The sequence below is a fragment of the Eulemur rufifrons genome, chromosome 30, assembly GCF_041146395.1.
Source record: "Eulemur rufifrons isolate Redbay chromosome 30, OSU_ERuf_1, whole genome shotgun sequence".
In the NCBI taxonomy this organism is placed as follows: domain Eukaryota; kingdom Metazoa; phylum Chordata; class Mammalia; order Primates; family Lemuridae; genus Eulemur; species Eulemur rufifrons.
Genome location: NC_091012.1, coordinates 126,693,756 through 126,714,746, shown reverse-complemented (window position 1 = coordinate 126,714,746; position 20,991 = coordinate 126,693,756). Strand labels below are relative to the sequence as shown.

The 20,991-nt window shown below is 39.3% G+C and overlaps 1 protein-coding gene across 2 annotated transcripts in view; it reads left to right on the top strand.

Moving 5' to 3' along the window:
* PHEX (phosphate regulating endopeptidase X-linked) overlaps positions 1-20,991 on the top strand; it is a 201,560-nt gene that overhangs the window by 32,280 nt on the left and 148,289 nt on the right. For both annotated transcript variants that reach the window (XM_069463593.1, XM_069463594.1), the window contains exons 4-5: positions 8,304-8,390; positions 9,417-9,643. In XM_069463593.1, the coding sequence (XP_069319694.1) occupies positions 8,304-8,390; positions 9,417-9,643 (314 nt within the window). The remainder of the gene's footprint in view (positions 1-8,303; positions 8,391-9,416; positions 9,644-20,991) is intronic.

Sequence of the window (20,991 nt, the reverse complement as noted above, 5' to 3'; positions counted from 1 at the left end):
GTTTTGCCAGAGCACACTGGCTGCGTGTGGAGAATGGCTTGGAGCAGGTATTTGAGAGAGCAGTTCACGCTTTACTGGCCCCATAGTGCTGATCTGTTTTCCAGCTTGGTTGTGCCAATGAAGGTAGAGTTTGTCTTCCTTGTTACAGAAAACTTCAAAGCATTATTGGTTATCCTTTTCTCTATTTCCCTCTTAGGTCAGCATGAAGGGTCATTGCTGTTTCTCTGCTGCCTTGGTTTCTTTGAGCTTAGGAAGGTATTTTGTTAGGCATCCCCAGTCATGGGGAGGAATTTGCCAGGAAGCCATGGCAGCAGCTGGTGGGCGCGGTAGCCCACCAGCTCGTCCTACCAGCCCTTTTGCACCTTTGGGTCCACTGCTCGTGCCAAAGGTGCTATTGCTTCCCCCTCTTTTGGAGGAGAGGATTCTGGATAGAGAAGGAAAGAAAGCCTTGTTCCTAATCCCTCACTGTCAGAAGCCCAATTCTAGAGGGCCAGGCTCCCTCGACCACACACTGTGGTTTGAACAGCCAGGAATAGAACCCCTCCTCCTCTTACCTCCTCATGGAAGGTGGGAGTGAAAACAAGGGTTAGTTGGGAAGTGGCTTTTTAAACCTATGTTTACAGTGTTTTGATGCTGCTTTCATAGATGAGGGAGGAATTGGGAAGTCTGGAGCTCAGATTTTTTAGGATTTCAGGGATGTAATATTTATCCCACTCTTCCTCTCCTTAGGGTGTGTGGTAGAAGCTGGAATTGAAAATAGATGCCCTGTGTTCTTTTATTTTCCACTTTGAAAGTCTTCCTGGCATAGTGCTGATTTTTCCCCCTCTTGAATCAGTGAATCAACCCTCACCTCAAACCCCTATCAAATTTCACTTTTAAGAAAGGAACTTTTTAAAGCGGGGGTTGGCAGAACTGAGGAACTAACTTAGACCTAAGTGGGCATGCAGAGAGTGTTTCCAAAACAAAACAAAGTATGTAGTGTCCTCCTTGAAGAATGTTGACACTGAATTAAAATGGAGCTGTGGAGTGAGGAAATCAGCAAAGACAGGATAAAAGATCTTTATTTGATTTGGTGTGGGGTAGGAATGGTGGAGGTCAGAATCTGAGCTGGTGATGTTTCTTGGGATTGTAGGTGTTAAGAAAGACTGGTGAATACTGTTGGTATAAAGTAGTGGTTTTCTAAGTGTGTTCCCTGGACCCGCATCATCAGCATTTCCTAGAAATCTGTTAGAAATGCAAAATCCTGGGCCCCACCCCAGATCTGCTGGCGGAAGAACTAGCCATCTGGGTTTTAACAAGCTCTCCTGCTGATTCTGATGCACACTGAAGTTTGGAAACCACTGGCTTTGACTAGAGTATAATGTGAAGTCCATCTCTGAGGACCTCATTCTACTCTAACCTTGCCAGGTCGCCCACTTCTGGCGAGGTGTCTCAGGAGTCTGTGGCCTGGTCACAAATAGGGTGACAAGGCAAGGAAGTAAGTAGATGGCTCAGTGTAAAGCCATTCCACCACTGCAAAAACAAGTCATGATGTAAACAGGAAGGTCTGTCTTCTAGTTGTGATGGAGAGATCTGTTGGGAAATTCCATGTGGGCATTGCTGCCTCTGGTTTAGCCACTGAGGTGGGGGGCGGGGTTGGTCTCCCACAGGAAAGCAACTTGGGAAATTTTGCTGAGTATCTGATAGTCAAATGAGCAGGAATCAAAGACCTGGGTTCAAATCTAAGCTCTAACCTTTATTATCTGAGTCTCCTTAGACAAGTTCTTACAGTTTTCTCACCTGTAGGATGGGGTTAATGATACATGCTTCTTAGGTTTTCTGGGAAGGTTAGTTGAGGTTATGTACAATACATTTGGCACAGAGCAGGTGCTTAATAAGTGAATGCTGTCATTACTGGGTCCTTAGATGTCTCAGGATTGCTAAGGACAAACCATTACAGGGAGTATATAACCACACGTGGCCTTTTCCTTGTAACATTAAGCTGGTTGAGATAGGTGGCAAAAATATATAACTAGGGTTTTACTATAGGAAAAAACCAAAGATGGATTTTAATGATTCCAAGTTTGGCATAGGCCTTATATGGAATTATCTGCTAAGATACAAATTATCTAAATAAGAAAGCTATTTTTGTGAGTTAAAACATCATATTGACAGGTTCATTGTAATGCTGTGCTATCAAAGAGTAATGCTAAATTATTTTGAAGTGTAACCTTGACAAGTGTAATCCTTATAAATTCACTTATAAGTGAACATAATACAAGACTTACTTTCCATTAGACTTTCGTCATGCCTGGCAGTTTTATAAAATTGATTTTATTGTGAACAAAGAGGTCTTTTGTGTTAAGGGGGAGGTATTTTGTGTTATTTGGTTAAGCAAGATTTAGATTGATGAGTTAGAGGATTTTAATCCCCCTAAAATCATCTCTGCCCCTCTTTCTTGAGCTGATGCTAACCAACAATTATCAATTATAAGACGATCATAAAACATGAACAGAGAAAATAAGTCTGACCAGTTTTTCTCCCTATATTTAGCTGGGAGTTTTCTAGAGAAATGAGAAATATCAGCTCTTATTGTCTTTTCAGTATGTCAAACAGACTCAGTTAATCCCATGCTTGACTGGCTGTGGGGCTGAGGAACTGCAAAGCTGAGTGTCACACAATCTGTGTGAAAATATGAGGGTTATGGGATCCACAGACCATGACTTAGTTAACTTGAATTTTATTTTTTAATGAGAATAACAATGAGCTTTGCAAGCTGATTTAGAGTCTCCAAATCTAACTGCATAAGGGTTTAATACCCAGGCAGTATGAGTTAGAAAAATGCAATTTTTCAGTACAGTAAATAAACTGAGGAGCCTGGAAACCAAATTGAAGTCTGTAGCCTAGAAAATCAACAAGGGCTAAAAATAGTGAGATTAGAGGTGACATTCAACCATAGACCATTCAAAGGTGGTTTTTAAGTACCACCAAAGGAGAAACCAGGCTGTGATATGATAGGTTTAAAAAAATATATAGGTCTAGAGAACATTCTGTTCATTATGTAGGTGTGGAAGCTTAAAATAGAGATTTGATTTTCTGAAATTTTGATTTTTTTATGTTATTTCTCTCACTAGAAATAAGAGGGTACTCCCTCTGATTTCCAAAAGAGAAAGGTTGGCATAATCTACATGAAATTGAGAATTTACCTCGGTGACATTGATGCAAAGGTTTTAGAATGCAATTGCTGTTTCTGTTAAGCAAATCAAACAAATAGAACAGGCGCATGGATATATTGCAGAGTCAGGAGAAACAACACGAGGGAGGATGTAGAGTTCTTGTGCTCTGGAGCCAACTCATTCAATGGCGTCAGCTCAACATCAAGGTTCTTGGTAGGTTTTTGCTCACAGCCCTAAAATTTTGCACATGTACTATTTTTGACGATAATATTAGTTGAGCAGGTCCTAAATATTGAAGGAACTTCACATGATTGGCCTGAGCTGCACGTGACTCTCACGACCTGTTGCCTAACCATTGTACTATAAAGTCCTGAGGAGTCTCATCCTTCCTTTGGAATTTCCTTTTTGTGTTCTAGAGCACTCAGTAAATGTCCTGTCTGAGCAGAAGTAAATTGAGTGAGTAGACTTGACAGGCCTACTCTTGGTGTCCGAGGATAACTATTTTGTTTTTCTTTCCAGTATAGAAGAGCAGGGCATTGGGAATGGATGATTAAGCTGAGACAATTGCTAGAATCAAACTCAGGTATCCTAAAAACTGGTATTCAAAAAAGGAGGAATAAAGTCTTGAATTTCATTGCATGATATAGGGACAGGGATGTGAAAAAAGGAGATTATGATGTTGACATGATCTGGGCATTGCTGATTATAAGGGAAATGATAAAAGTAGTCAGTCCAGCTTCTCATAGTCCCTTTTTGGTTGCATAAAAAGCTCTCTCTTAGACTTTCCTTGTCAGGAATTCAACTCCGCAAACATTCACTAAGCACCAACCATACCAAGCTCTAGGCCCTGGGTGTTCAAAGATGAATGTGACCCGGTCCCTGCCTAAAAGAGCACTCAATCTAATGAAGAGTAACTATTGTTAATACCAATTTTTTGCACCCAAAGTAGTTTTTTTGGTGGCATTATTTGAGGCCCAATGACCAAAAATATCTTCCTTATTAAAATTCTCACATGATATATCCCTATGAGGCTAGGCTTGTGTAACCAAGGCCTGGCTATCCACACCACAGGCAAAAAATAAATTCTAGATGAACTGTAGATCTAAATGTAAAACATTAAAGATTCTGGAAGAAAATGTAGACTATCTTCATGACTTTGGGATAGGCAAAGATTTCTTAGATAGGACACAAAATATGCTAGCCATAGAGAGGAAAAAATGAACAAATTGGGGTATGTTAAAATAAAGAATTTTAGTTCATTATAAGATGCCATTAAAAAATAAAGTCTGGCCGGGCATGGTGGCTCACGCCTGTAATCCTAGTACTCTGGGAGGCTGAGGCGGGAGGATCGCTTGAGGTCAGGAATTTGAGACGAGCCTGAAAAAGAGCGAGACCCTATCTCTACTGAAAATAGAAAGAAATTATTTGGATAACTAAAAGTATATAGAAAAAATTAGCTGGGCATGGTGGCACATGCCTGTAGTCCCAGCTACTTGGGAGGCTGAGGCAGAAGGATTGCTTAAGCCCAGGAGTTTGACGTTGCTGTGAGCTAAGCTGACGCCATGGCACTCTAGCCTGGGCAACAGAGCAAGACTCTGTCTCCAAAAAAAAAAAAAAAAAAATTAAAAAAAAGAAAAAAATGAAGTCTGTGTAATGGGAGAAGATTTTGCAACACAAATATTCAGAAAGGACTTGTGTGTAGAATATGTAAACAACTCCTACAAATCGATAAGAAAAAGGTAGATTATCCAACAGAAATATGTGAAGTAGACTTGAGTAAGTACTTCACCAAGGAGGATGTTGATTGTCTTGGTTGGGATAGTGACTGCAAGGGGACACAAGGCGTATCTGAAGTTCTGGTAATAATGTTGATTACTTGCTTGGGTTTACTTTTTGAAAATCCTTTAAATTATTATCTGTATACTTTTCTGTACTTTCATTGAAAAAGTTTACATAATAGAAAATGCTTTGTCCAGGGCAAGGAATGTGAGCAAAATATTTTCGGAGGTTAATACTGACTGCAAAACTTATCTCCTCATTTAGCACCGCCCCTACTATGGAAGCAGAGGAAGTATTCAGAGCAGGGGGCTTTGCAAGGTGGCTAGAGTAGGTCCAGTGTGTTAAATAGTCCTTTACATGGTCTGGCAGTATCTTGGATTAGCATAAGGCCTCTGGCCACCAATATCCTGAGAAGGGAGGAGGGAAACAAAAGCGATTATAGAGGAAGCACTAGAAACAAGCTTGATTACTTTACAATTTTGGTGTATGGCTAATTCTGCCTGTAATCCTATTTAAGTTGCCACTTATTGATCCCCTTATCACATGGCCAGGCACTGAGATAGAGGCTTTTAATTTTAAATCCTCACCACAGTCCTGGTAGGCATGTACTATTACTCAACTTTACAGATAAAGAAACTAGGGCTTAGAGAGATTAAATAACTTGCTCAAATTCCAGCTAGGAAGTAGCAGCAAGCTACAACTGGGACTCCTATGTGTGTGATTCAAAAGCCCACCCCCTTGACATGTCTGTTATGTTGCCTTATTTTTTTTTAAAAACCAATTTTATTTGAGCATAAGGAAGAGAAGAAAAGTACTTAAAATGTACTTAATGTTCAAATTTGATGATAAAAACTTCTCAAACCAATTTTGAAGTCTGAGGTTGGCTACACTATAGGTTTTTATGAACTGGAGTTTTCCTTTTCTTTTGTAATATAGTCAGGAATACCTGGACGGGGTGCAGAATTGAGAAATCCTCCAAGAAACAACACAGGTTATGATGAGAATGCCCCTGTATGGGTGACCTATGAGCCTTTCTCAATGCTTTAGGGACATTTTAATAACCCGAGTAATTGTCTGTGATAGGCAGGCTTTGTTTTCATTTCATTACTGACTCTCTAGGCTAGATTTTATTCCTCTTACCACTAATTCACATGCAGAGATACATAAAATGGATGCTGCCAACTGATTGCCACATCACTGTCTGCATATCAATGTTCTCTCCTGCCTGCTTGGGCATGGAGAGACAGAAAGGAGGAGAGAAGGAAAAGGGAACCCCGAATCTATTTTAAAAGCCAAATCCTGGTACAGAAACCAGCATTTTGACATATACAAATTATTGATATTTGTGCGTGGTTAGGGTTTTGGGATTGCCCTACTTAGAATATGCATGTCCTCTTTTTCCTTGCTGTGATCCACAGCATGCCTTGGGAGCACACACAAGTAAATATTTAATACTTTTAGTTCATTTTGCTCCTGCGGCTTGTTTTTGGTCCTCAGGGCATTCATGTTTGCAGCTTGTGGAGCATTTATAGTATTGGAACATCACCACAATCCTAAATGAAATTTGGATTATTTATTTCCAAATGTGTCTCCTAACAGTTTAATGACTGTAATGATTGTGTAGGCAATATGGTAGAAAGGCACATGAGCTGATTTGAATGGAAATATATGTGGATATAGCTTTAGAGCTTTCTCTTCATTAAAAAAGTCTCCTTTCTTTATCCTTGGGGCTAGTTATCCTGCTTTTATTGCTGCGATGATACGCAAGAAGGAAACACCAAAAAAAGCTGAAATAATTGAAAATGCCCACATCTATCCCCACTTAGTTTATTTTACTGGAATCTGTCTAGTTGTATGGACTTGTTTTTTTTTTTTTTTCTTTTCTGTTTTTTTTTTTGGAGACAGAGTCTTACTCTGTTGCCCGGGCTAGAGTGCCATGGCGTCAGCCTGGCTCACAGCAACCTCAAACTCCTGGGCTCAAATGATCCTCCTGTCTCAGCCTCCTGAGTAGCTGGGACTACAGGCATGCGCCACCATGCCTGGCTAATTTTTCTATATATATTTTTAGCTGTCCGTATAATCTTTCTATTTTTAGTAGAGACGGGGTCTCGCTCTTGCTCAGGCTGGTCTCGAACTCCTGACCTCGAGCGATCCGCCCGCCTCGGCCTCCCAGAGTGCTGGGATTACAGGCGTGAGCCACCGCGCCTGGCCTGGACTTGTTTTATGTGCAGGTGCTTATAAAAAAAACTGGACAGGAGCTCTGGGTTGCATCATTGGAAGTGTAGAACTTCTAGTTTAGAAGTAGATTTCTCTTCGGGGAATATGTAATTATTTAATAATTTAATTTGCACCATACATTGTGTCTTGAAGCTATTCGGAGTACTGTAGGAATATCTGTTGTACTGTGATTTGGGGATTGCTAGGTTGTTTCCCCAAACACCTTGACAATAGCAGTTTGACATACATAGTTTGGTGTAGCAGTGCCCTGGTGCTGCAGTCACCATCGGGATTCTTCATATTGGCTTCATTTTGGTAAATTAATATTCTCAAGTACATTCAAGGTGTTCTTTTCTGGGGAGGGTTGTTTTCATTGAGTCCTGGCCTTCCTCTTTCTTTATTTAATGAAATAGTGACAGCTGTCATTTTCTACCTTTAAACAATATTATTAGTGGTTTTATAAATAGAAAATCTTTTTCCAGGTGGGCCTATGTCAGTGCTGGCAACCATTTTATACACATGGCCTCATTTAAATGGCCAGGATTTGCATGTGTAAATGGGCAAGTTTTCAGGTAATTTGGGTGGGTTTTCCAATCTCACGTCCCCGTTTCCCAGGTAAACAACTCCTTCCATGTCCATAGCATGTTTATGCAGCACTGAATAAAACTTCTAATGGGAAATTTCTTCCAGGTGACCTCCCTAAGAGGCTGGGCTGTGAAGAAATCTTAAGAAACCCGACCCTCATGAAATTGCCTCTGTTGAGAATATTACTTGGTGTAGGAACAAGGGACAGAATTCAGTTATTTTTGGTTCTTGGGTAAATGAATTCTGTTTCCTTTTGTGTAGGTGGCAGAAGAAATTAACCCCTACAGAAGATCCATTCTCATTCCGGTCTCAGGTGGAAATTGAACTTTTGTTTCTTTTGAGTTAGGAGAACCCTGGATAAGAGAATGTTAAATTGTTTTTTATTTGAACCTCAAGCAACTTGGAATCAGTTCTGCTGTCTGCATGTCTTTGATAGATCTGTCTTTTCCAGGGTTGTCTGTCTTTATATTTAATTTCCTGGAGGCTGGGACTGTGATTATCAAATGACTTCCAACTTGGCACCATGTGTGGGTGGATACTAATGAATCCTTTCTTAACCTTTCCCAGCACTTTTGGAGAAATCACTCAGTAGAAGGAGGGACACTGAAGCCATACAGAAAGCCAAAATCCTTTATTCATCCTGCATGAATGAGAGTGAGTAATAAAGAAAATAAATGAAATATTCACCACCCTTAACCTTCAGAGTTCTATTAATGTTTACAGATATTGTTTGAGGAAAATGAGAACTACTGAGAATTCTATTAATGTTTAAAGGTGTTGTTTAAGGAAAAAAACAATTCTCAAAGACTGAATTTTGACTAGTCCTGTCTTACTTAATGTTCTGTTGCTAGCTTGATGGAGAAGATAATCTTATTTCTAAGGCTTGAATTCTCCGGGTATCAGTCACTCCATGAGAAACTTGGGCCGGGTCAAAAGGGCAAACCCCACTGTACCTAGTGCAGAAACTAGAATTCAGAGGCCAGTCCAGATCTGGTCTGAGGAAGAGGCTGGGAGGAAGTACACTTGGCAATATTGACATGTTCTATAGGACCTACTGGTGCCTAGAGAAATCCAGGTTCCCAGGCATGCCAGGTTTCTGCGGCAGCCTAACAGGCGTCTTTTTAGTCGTGTGCCTTAGGCCTGTCTCAACATCTTGTGTCTGACTGGAGTTGGAAGAGACACTTGCCATTTTACCTGCTTCACTTTCTTAAGGCCATTGTGGGAAAAAGCCAGTGCCTCTTGGAAGGGTGTTAATTGGTCTAAGGTTTGGAGCATCATTTGCTGAGCTAGAAGAGAGCAGTAAAAGATAAGAGTCTGAAGCATTAATTCACCTTCATTGGGGGAGTGATTGGTTTCACTGAAGCATTTCCTTTAGTTAGGGTTGTTCCTTAGTCCCACTACGTATTATCAGCCTAACATCACTCATTGGCTGGGGTCAATGTAGTGAGGCATGTTTTATTGTAGGAAATATCCAGGAGGTTCCTTAGTGAGCTCTCCTGGAAAGAGCAACAGGTTTAGACAGTCATAGGTAGTTCTGTGTCTGTGGTTATGTTCATCTCAATAGCTGAAATTTTAAGTTGGGGCCTTGTGGGAATTTTCTCTTGAGAAGATGCACTTGCATTCTAGTTTGGTGATCCAGTTTGCAATTCTAACTCTCCCTTCATATCTGCTCCCTTTCAGAAGCGATTGAAAAAGCAGATGCCAAGCCACTGCTACATATCCTGCGGCATTCACCTTTTCGCTGGCCTGTGCTCGAATCTAATATTGGTCCTGAAGGGGTTTGGTCAGAGAGAAAGTTCAGCCTTCTGCAGACACTTGCAACATTTCGTGGTCAATATAGCAATTCTGTGTTCATCCGTTTGTATGTGTCCCCTGATGACAAGGCATCCAATGAACATATCTTGAAGGTATCGTGAGGACTCATTCATCCTCTTTGTTCGGTCTGAGATAAACCTTTTGGGCTGCCTTTCTGGGGAAAGAGACTCATGCTGCCTTAGTGAAATAATAAGGTAAAAATTCTATCGAACAGTACTATCTAGAATATTCCCCTCCTCCAGCTTTGCACAAGTAGAGCATTACCAGACAAGTTTTGTCAGCCTTTCAGAAAGCTGGTGAGTGAGTTTCAAGTGATCTGTGATCTGTGATCTGGCCCTCAACTATCTACCCGGAGCACATCTAGGGACCCTAAATTCCAGTGGGCAGGGGGCTGCATGTTCCCTTTGTGAGCAAAGACATTCTGGACTTTGCCATTTTCCTTGCCACGGCATTCCCCTGATGGAGGAGAGAACACGTGCCATAATTCCTTGTTCCCTTTTCACTAACATGTTATTGCAAACATGCCTAAACTTTCATTGTCAAGTTCAATCTTAATCTCTCCACCTTCCTTTTGAAAGATAAAACAACGTTTACTCTGTTCCAAGTGTGTTGTTATGTTTGCTGTTGGGAGAGTAAGCATTTCTTCCATAAAGGAGTAGGCTATGTGGATATACCCTGAGGTAAAGCACATTGCTAAGTTCAGGAGGCTGTCAGAAAACTACCAACAGTGAAAGATTCACCAAGTAAAAGAGCTTTGCAAGAATTCAAATAACATTTTTCAAATTGTTTTGTGCTTTGATTCTGCTGGGGTTTTTTTGCTTCTATAGTTACTTTGACTAATAATGAAAATGCTATTGAACCAATGATTCCCCGCCCCAAATTCTTTCCTTAGTCAAACTACAGAATGTTAATGATATATTGATATTCAAATTGTAGAAGTATATTACCTTCACCTCACATAAGTCAACCTCTCAAAATCCAAATCCTGGAGTTTATCTTTTGTTTTAGACCAGTAAATGGCATACTTTATCGGTAAAGGGCCAGATAGTACATATCTTAGGATTTGCAGACCATCTGACCTCTGTTGCAACTACTCAGTTCTGCCATCGTACCTGGGAAAGCAACCGTAGACAACAAATGAGTGTGGCTCTGTGGCGGACTGGCCTGAAGGTTGTAGTTTTCTGGAGTCTGGTTTAGACAATGGAAGTCTTAATAAAAATCTTCAGTCATTGAAAGAATTCTCATCTACTCAGGAGGAAATTCTGAGTTTTAGACACAGCTGTGTTTTCATGTTGGGTGATGAAATGATAACATGGTACTATGTAAGACACAATGATGGTGATGATCCAATTGACCTCTGTCCCATGTTGATAGATTACTCATTTCTTTTTTAAAAACTTGATTTTAAGACTGTCATTCTCAATTCTAGAACTATTATGACATTCTTTCAAGCACCTTAAGTGGTGTTTTGAATGAAGTAAGCTGGGGACTATCTTTTAAACTTAAGTTTATGCACTCTATTGAATGATGGAAGAGCTTGATTCATACACAGATGGATAATTGTAAATGGTAGCCATTTTATTTTTTACCAATTTCTAGACCTACTCAAACAATTGAATCTATTTTGTTAAACATTTTATTATGGAAAATGATATACACAAAAATAAAAAGAATAGAACAATAAACTCCTATGTACCCATCAACCCAGCTTCAACAACCTTCAACTTTCTGCTGTTATTTTTTTTTTAAATCTAAACTCCCCCTGTTTTTGGGAGAGGGCTAGAACATTTTATAGCAAATCCAAAATATAATATAATAGCACTAGTAAATACTTCAGTGCTTACCTAATGGAAAGGACTATTATCACAATCAAAATGGTAATCATAATTCCATAATTAACATTTAATACTCAGTTAATTTTCACTTTTCCTGATTGTCTCAAACATAGCCTTTTCTTGAAAAACAGAAACAGTTGGTCTTTGATTTGGGCTCCAAATAAACATCATATTTGCATTTGGTTGATATGTCTATTTTAATCCACAAGAGTTCCCCCTCTTTTTGTTTTTTAAACCACGTTTATATGTTGAATAAATTAGACTATTTGTCCTATAGACTGTCCCACATTCTGAATTTCGCTGATATCTGGGTAACCTGATAGCTGATGAGAGAAAGTTCTTGCTTATAAGAGAATCACAGCTTAAAAAATGCAGGAGAAATAATAGAATTATAGAGTTATCCAATTTTTAAAAATCTCTAATGAAATGATGGATCTAGGTAATTATCATCAATAGCTGCTAAAACCATTAGGTAAAACGGTGATTGGGGAATTCATGGTAGAGAGATCAGACTGACATCACCAGAACCCAAATTTAGTGGTAGCATTGCTAAAAGTCGGACAACTAGATATTGTGTGCTTTCTGATACCATGCAGTAGAAAGTATACATTATCACCAATAATGTGCCAAAAAAAGGAAAAAAAAATTTTTGAATCTGATCAAGCTTCTACTTTTTATACTAGCTTACAGAAAACATGAGAAATGGAAGAAAATGGAAACCGATTTTTAACAGCTTGCCATGTACACTTAAATATTCAATTAAACTGGTCCTAGAAATGCTAAACTATCTTTGGATAGAATACTTTCCAAATGTAAGGAGGCACTCATGTACTTTTATTATTATTATTTTTTGAGACAGAGTCTCACTCTGTTGCCCAGGCTAGAGTGCCATGGCGTCAGCCTAGCTCACAGCAACCTCAAACTCCTGGGCTCAAGAAATCCTACTGTCTCCTGAGTAGCTGGGACTACAGGCATGTGCCACCAGGCCCAGCTAATTTTTTTCTATATATTTTTAGTTGTCCAGCTACTTTCTTTCTATTTTTTTAGTAGAGATGGGGTCTCGCTCTTGCTCAGGCTGGTCTCGAACTCCTGAGCTCAAATGATCCGCCTGCCTTGGTCTTCCAGATTGCTAGGATTACAGGCATGAGCCACCGCACCCGGCCTCATGTACTTACTATTGCTATCCTTTGCCAAGATCGCAGCTTATTCCAAAATGAAGTGTTTGAGCGTTGCTTGGCATTTGAGTGCAGCACACATTTGCTTTTGTTCTGTCCCTGTTTGTATTATTTTACATCAGTGAATATTCACACATCTGAATTAATGGCCTTCCCCCAAATACAATATAGCTACAATCTTCCTAATGATGATATAGTTACAAGAAGTTCAAGCACGTGTCTAGAGATAGTAGGAGAAGCTTTATTCTGAACATGAAACCCAATGAACTTGACAGCAAAAATTAAAAAATTAGCGTATTGGTGGCTGCCAAAGTTGTAGAATTTGTGAGTGTTGCCTTTTTATTAGTTTAAAAATAGTTGAGACTATAAAAAACAAAATCTAATTCAATGAATACCTTTTAGGTTTTGTGGAACATAGTTTGAAAGCCACTGGCATAGTGGAAAAAGAGTAGGCTTTGCTGTTAAAGAGATTGAGATTCGCAGTTTAGCTTTGTAATTTACTCACTGAGTATCTTTGTGCAAGTTACTTCACTTCCCTGAGTCTCACTTTCCACATGCGTAAGGAAGGATGAATTAGAATTTAATTTTCACTGTCACTGTGAGGGTTAAAAATGACTTGAATTTTGTGACAGTTTCCATGGTAGATACTGGCCCATAGTAGCACATGACACAAGGTTAGCTTCTCTTAAAGCATGACTCAGCAACTGGTCAGGACCATTTGGAGAATCTTTCTCTTCAATTTGTGTACCTGACATGCCTTTCAGATCTTAAATTCAGTTGTGCAAAAAATAGGTATTTTCTTTAGTGAGCCTCGATTTTGACTTGAAGCTCCCACCTCACCTTTGGGTGGGAAACCAAACCTCAGTCCAGGCACTTCTCCCCCTCCTGGTGGCCCCATTTCTCAGTCTTCTCTTTAGGGTACTGGGAGACCCTCCTGTCATCAGTTATCTGGTTTCTGAGAAGAAATGCCCCACGGAGCCTGTGTATCTCCCAATGTGCTTCTGTGATGCTAGGGTCCTGGGCTTCCCATTCCCTTTCAGATCATGGCACGCACATTCTAGGGGCACCGACTGGTTCCTGTGCTCATGAGAACCATTGATTTCTTTTGCTACCTGGGAGATCTTCTTTCTGCTCTGGGAAAAATCCCCTTTACCTCAAACTCTTTTCTCTCAATGTACTTAGGCTTCCTTTTCCATCAAATTCTATTTTCCGGCTGAGCGCGGTGGCTCACGCCTGTAATCCTAGCACTCTGGGAGGCCGAGGCGGGTGGATCGCTCAAGGTCAGGAGTTCGAGACCAGCCTGAGCAAGAGCGAGACCCCGTCTCTACTAAAAATAGAAAGAAATTATCTGGCCAACTAAAATATATATAGAAAAAATTAGCCGGGCATGGTGGCGCGTACCTGTAGTCCCAGCTACTCGGGAGGCTGAGGCAGTAGGATCGCTTGAGCCCAGGAGTTTGAGGTTGCTGTGAGCTAGGCTGACGCCATGGCACTCACTCTAGCCCGGGCAACAAAGTGAGACTCTGTCTCAATTTAAAAAAAAAAAAAAATTCTATTTTCCACAGTGTTTTTAGCTGTTCTAATCCCAGAAACCCACAGGGATAAGAAAAAGGCCTCCTTCTGGGCAGACACAACACTGTGGGCATACTGTTGGGTGAGCAGATGGTGCCTTTGGGTGAAGAAAAATGCACCCCTTCCAAGGGGCAGATATATCCCCATGCCAGGGACATGCAGTGTGGCTGGCAGGCATTGCTCCAAGCCACACAGTGGCCCTCTGCAAAGCTCCCCTGTGGTGAGATGGCATGGGATTTGCTACAGGCTCAAGTGGGAGAAAGGAAATACAAAAATACCGAAAACAACAGAAGTTAGTGACCAAAAACATTGTCTTGCTACATGTGTTTAGATTTATTTCGTGTCAGGAGATAGGAAGAACGAGGATTTAAGAGACAATAAAAGACTCGAATATATATGATCCTGAAAGAGTATTTGGAAGGTAAGGGTTTTCCCAGTATGTGTTACTAGTTACTGAAAAGAACAACTTAAATCATCATCACTCAACAGCCTGCATTTTTCTGGCTTTCAGCAAATTAATAAAAACAACAAGGAGGGACTTTCTTAGAAATGAATTTTTTCTAATTTCTTTGTCTTTCATTTTCCTTTTTTTTTTCTTCTTCCCAGGAACTGGCAGAGCATAAAATTTTATTTTGTTATTTTTATTATTTATTTATTTTTTTATTGATACATAATAGCTGTATACATTTTCATGATACATATAATTTGATACATTCATACAATCAAATCAGGGTAATTATGATATCCATCATCTTAAATATTTATCTTTTCTTTATGCTAGGAACATTCAAATTATTCTCTTCTAGTTATTTTGAAATGTATCATCCATTAATGTTAACTATAGTCAGCCTACTGATTTATCGAACACCAGGTCTTATTTCTTCTATCAAACTGTATATTTGTACCCATTAAATCTAACTCTCTTCATTTCTCTCTCCCCTGCCCCCCAGCCTTCCTCACTGCTGCCAACCACAAATATACTCTCTATTTTCATGAGATACGCTTTTTTAGCTCCTACACGAGTGAGAACATGTGATGTTTGTCTTTCTGTGCTTATTTTGCTTAACATAATGACCTCCAGTTCCATATATGTTGTGCAAATGACAGAATTTTATTCTTTTTTATGGCTGAATAATATCCCATTGTGTGTATATACATTTTCTTTATTCATCCATTGATGGACACTTAGGTTGATTCTGTATCTTGGCTATTGTGAATAGTGCTCCAATAAACATGGGAGTGCAGATATCTCTTCGATATACTGATTTCCTTTCTTTTGGATATATGCCCAGAAGTGGGATTACTGGATCATATGGTAGTCCTATTTTTAGTTTTTTGAGGAACTCCATATAGTTTTCCATAGTGGCTGTGCTACTTTATATTCCCACCAACAGTATACAATGGTTCCCCTTGCTCTACATCCTTGCTGGCATCTATTGTTCCCTGTTTTTTTCAGTAGTCATTCTAACTGGGATGAGATGGTATCTCTCTGTGGTTTTGATTTGCATTTCTCTGATAAGTGGTGCTAAGCACTTTTTTTTTTATTTCAGCTTATTATGGGGGTACAAAAGTTCAGGTTACATACGTTGCCCATGTACCGCCTATCCCCCCAAGTCAGAGCTCCAGGCGTGTCCATTCCCTAGACAGTGCGCATTGCACTCATCATGTAGGTATACACCCATCCCCTCCTCGCACCCCCCCCAAGCACTTTTTCGTATACTTGTTGTTGGCCATTTGTATGACTTTTTTTGAGAAATGTCTATTCCAATCCTTTGCCCATTATTTAATTAGATTGTTTGTGAGTTTCTTTGCTATTGAGTTATTTGAGCTCCCTATGTATTCTGATTATTAATCGCTTGTCAGATGGATATTGCAAATATTTTCTCCCATTTTGTGGGTTGTCTCTTCACTTTATTGATTATTTCCTTTGCTGTGTGGAAGCTTTTTAGCTCAATGTAATTCCGTTTGTCTACTTTTGCTTTGGCTGTCTGTGCTTTTGAGGTCTTAAACAAAAAGTCTTTGCCCAGGACAATGTCCTGGAGCGTTTTCCCAGTGTTTTTCTTCCAATAGTTTCATAGTTTCACGTCTTAGATTTAAGTCTTTAATCCATTTTGATCTGACTTTTGTACATGGTGAGAAACAGGGGTCTGGGTTCATTCTTCTGCATATGGTTATCGGTTTTCCCAGTACTGTTTTTTGAGAAGACTGTCCTTTCCTCATTGTATGTTTTTGGCACCTTTGTTAAAAACAAGTTGGCTGTAAATCCATGGATTTAAAGCTGGATTTTTCCATTCTGTTCCATTGGTCTATGTGTCTCTTTTATGCCAGTACCATGCTGATTTGGTTACTCTAGCTTTGTAGTATATTTTGAAGTCAGACTGTGTGATACCTCCAGCTTTGTTCTTTTTGCTCAGGATTTCTTTGGTTATTTGGGGGCTTTTGTGGTTCCATATAAAATCTGGGATTGTTTCTGCATTTTTGTGAAGCATGTCATTGGTGTTTTTATAGAGATTTCATTGAATTTGCAAATTGCTTTGGGTAGTGTTGTCACCTTAACAATATTCTTCCAATCCTTGAGCATGGAACATCCTTCCATTTTTTGTGTCCTCTTCAATTTCTTTCATCAGTGTTTTATAGTTTTTCTCATATAGATCTTTTACTCATATACTGCCGGTGGGAATGCAAACTAATACAACCACTATGGAAGGTAGCATGGAGATACCACAAAGAACTGAAAGTAGAACTACCATTTGATCCAGCAATCCCACTACTGGGTATCTACCCAAAGGAAAAAAGACATTTTATAAAAAAGACATCTGTACTCGAATGTTTACAGCAGCACAATCCACAATTGCAAAGATAAGGAAAGAACCCAAGTGCCCACCAATCCATGAGTTGATTAATAAAATGTGGTATATGTATACCATGGAATTCTACTCAGGCACAAAAAACAATGGTGAACTAACATCTCTGGTATTATCCTGGATGGAGCTAGAGCCCATTCTTCAAAGTGAAGTATTACAAGAATGGGAAAACAAACACCACATGTACTCACCATTAATTTGCTACTAATTGATCAACACTAATGTGCACAAATGGTAAGTAACATTCATAGGATGTCAGGCAGGTGGGAGCGGGGAGGAGGGGATGGGTAAATCCACATCTAACAGATGTGGTGTGCACTCTCTGGGGAATGGACACCCTTGTTGGGTGGTGCCAAGGCAATTTATGTAACCAAAACATTGGTACCCCCTTAATACTCTGAAAAAAAAAAAAAAAAACGCTTAAAGAATTGAAATGTTTTTGTGAGAGGTGAAAGCTGTGTGTCCTGTTTTAGTCTTCTACATGTGGCTATCCAGTTTTCCCAGCACCATTTATTAAATAAGGAATCTTTTCCCCAGAGTATGTTTTTGTCTGGTAGATAACAGACTTAAACCTTAGGTCAGAAACTATTAGAATTCTAGAAGAAAACGTAGGAAAGACTCTTACAGACATTGGCCTAGGCAAAGAATTTATGAAGAAGACCCCTAAGGCAATCACAGCAACAACAAAAATAAATAAATGGGACCTGATCAAATTAAAAAGCTTCTGCACAGCCAAAGAAACAGTCACGAGAGTAAACAGACAACCTACAGAATGGGAAAAAATTTTCGCATACTACACATCAGATAAAGGACTGATAACAAGAATCTATTTAGAACTCAGGAAAATCAGTAAGAAAAAATGGAACATCCCTATCAAAAAGTGGGCAAAGGACATGAATAGAAATTTTTCAAAAGAAGATATAAAAATGGCTAACAAACATATGAAAAAGTGTTCAACATCTCTAATCATCAGGGAAATGCAAATCAAAACCACAATGAGATATCACTTAACTCCAGTGAGAATGGCCTTTATCAAAAAGTCCCAAAACAATACATGTTGGCGTGGATGCGGAGAGACAGGAACACTCATACACTGCTGGTGGGACTGTAAACTAGTGCAACCCCTGTGGAAAGCAATGTGGAGATACCTTAAACAGATTCAAGTAGACCTACCATTCGATCCAGCAATCCCATTATTGGGCATCTACCCAGAAGAACAAAAGTCATTCTATAAAAAAGACACCTGCACCCGAATGTTTATAGCAGCACAATTCACAATTGCAAAGATGTGGAAACAACCCAAATGCGCACCAATTCATGAATGGATTAGCAAAATGTGGTATATGTATACCATGGAATATTACTCAGCTATTAGAAATAATGGCGATATGGCGTCTCTTTGGTTCTCCTGGAGAGAGTTGGAACCCATTCTATTAAGTGGAAGCATCCCAAGAATGGAAAAATAAGCACCACATGTACTCACCAGCAAACTGGTTTCCCTGAGTGCACATTTGGGAATAACACCAATTGGGTATCGGACAGAGGTGGGGGCTGGGGAGAAGGGATGGGTGTATACCTACTTGATGAGTGAGATGTGCACTGCCTGGGGAATGGACACGCTTGAAGTTCTGACTGGGGGGGATGGGGGTGGGGGGAGGGGGAGGGGTGCATACCTACATGATGAGTGCAATGTGCACTGTCTAGGGAAAGGACACACTTGAAGCTCAGACTCGGGGGATGGGGAGGCATGGGCAATATATATAACCTGAACTTTTGTACCCCCATAATGAGCTGAAAAAAAAAAAGAATTGAAATGTTAAAAAAAAAAGGTAGGTGTTTATTGCTATAAACTTTCATCTTGGTGCTGATTTTTTTTTTTGTATCCCATAGGTTTTGGTATGTTGTATTTCCATTTTCATTTGTTTTAAGAAATTTTAAAATTTTCTTCTTACTATCTTCATTGACTTATTGGCCATTCAGGAGAGTGCCATTTAATTTCCATGTGTTTATGTAATTTCTAAGGTTCCTCTTATTATTGATTTCTAGTTTTATTTCTTTGTGGTCAGAAAAGATACTTGATATAATTTCTACTTTTTTGAATTTGTTGAGACTTGTTTTGTGGCCTAACATATGATATATTCTGGAAAACATTCCCTGTGTTGATGAAAAGAATGTGTGTTCTGCAGCAGTTGGATGAAACATTCTATAAATGTCAGTTAGGCCTATTTGGTCTAATGTGTAGTCTAACTCTGATGTTAATTAATTTTCTGTGTAGTTGATCTGTCTATTACTGAGAGTGGGGTATTGAAGTTCCCTACTATTTTATTGCGGTTGTTTTCTCCCTTTAGATCTATTAATGTTTGCTGTATATACTTGAAGTTGGATGCATAGATACTTATAATTGTTATATCTTCTTGCTCTATTGACCCCTTTATCATTATATAGTGACCTTCTTTGCCTCTTTTTACAGTCTTTAAAGTTTATTTCATCTGATAGAAGTATAGCCACCCCTGCTCCTTTTTGGTTTCCACTTGCATGGAATATCTTTTTCCATCCCCTCCCTTTCAATCTATGTGTGTTTTTATAGTTGAGGTAGGTTTCTTGTAGGTAACATATAGTCGGGTCTTATTTCTTTATCCATTCAGCCATCTGTGTCTTTTAATTGGAAAATTGAGTCCATTTACACTCACTGTTGCTATTGATAAGTAAGGTCCTACTAGTGCCATCTTTTTGCTTATTTTCTACTTATTTGTAACTCCTCTCTTCCTTTCTTACTGTTATCCTTTGTGGTTATGTGATTTTCTCTGGAAGTATGCTGTAATTTGTTGCTTTTTGTTTTTAGTGTATCTATTATAGGTTTTTGCCTTGTGGTTACCATAAGGCTTTCAATAAAATCTTATAGATACAAGTTATTTCAAAGAGATGACAACTTATCTTAGATCACGACAAAAGAATAAAACAAACAAAACACTAAAAAACTCTACACTTAAGGCCCGGTGCGGTGGCTCACGCCTGTAATCCTAGCACTCTGGGAGGCCGAGGCAGGTGGATCGCTCGAGGTCAGGAGTTCGAGACCAGCCTGAGCAAGAGCGAGACCCCATCTCTACTAAAAATAGAAAGACATTATATGGACAACTAAAAATCTATATAGAAAAAATTAGCCGAGCATAGTGGCACATGCCTGTAGTCCCAGCTACTCAGGAGGCTGAGGCAGTAGGATCGCTTAAGCCGAGGAATCTGAGGTTGCTGTGAGCTAAGCTGACGCCACGGCACTCACTCTAGCCTGGGCAACAAAGTGAGACTCTGTCTCAACAAAAAAAAAAAAAAAAAAAAAAAAATCCCTCTACACTTTAACTCCACCCCACATGTTTTGACTTTTGGTTGTCTCAATTTACATATTTTATATTGCCTATTTCTTAACAGGTTTCTGTAGCTATTATTGTTTTTAATAGATTTTTGTCTTTTAGGCTTCATACTAGAGTTATGAGTGGATTATACACCACAATTACAGTATTGGAGTATTCGGGGGTTGTCTTTGTACTTAATTTTACCAGTGAGTTTTATACCTTCAAATGTTTTCTTTTTGTACGTTAGCATTTTTTTCTTTCAGATGGAAGAACTCTCTTTAGCATTTCTTGTAAGACGGGTCTGGTGGTAGTGAATTCTCTTCGCTTTTGTTTATCTTGGAAAGACTTTATGTTGTCTTCATATTTGAAGGATAGCACTGCTGGATAAAGTACTTTTGAATGACAGTTTTTTCCTTTAGCACTTTGAAAATGTTATTCCACTCCCTTTTGACCTCTATGGCTTCTATTGACAAGTCTATTGCCAGATGAATTGAAGTTACTTTATATGTTATATGCTTCTTTTCTTTTGCTTTTAGGATCCTCTCTTTGTTCTTGATCTTTGAGTGTTTGATTCTTATATGCCTTGTATTGTCTTATTTGCGTCAAATCTGCTTGGTGTTCTCTGACCTATACCAAGCAGATTGGGG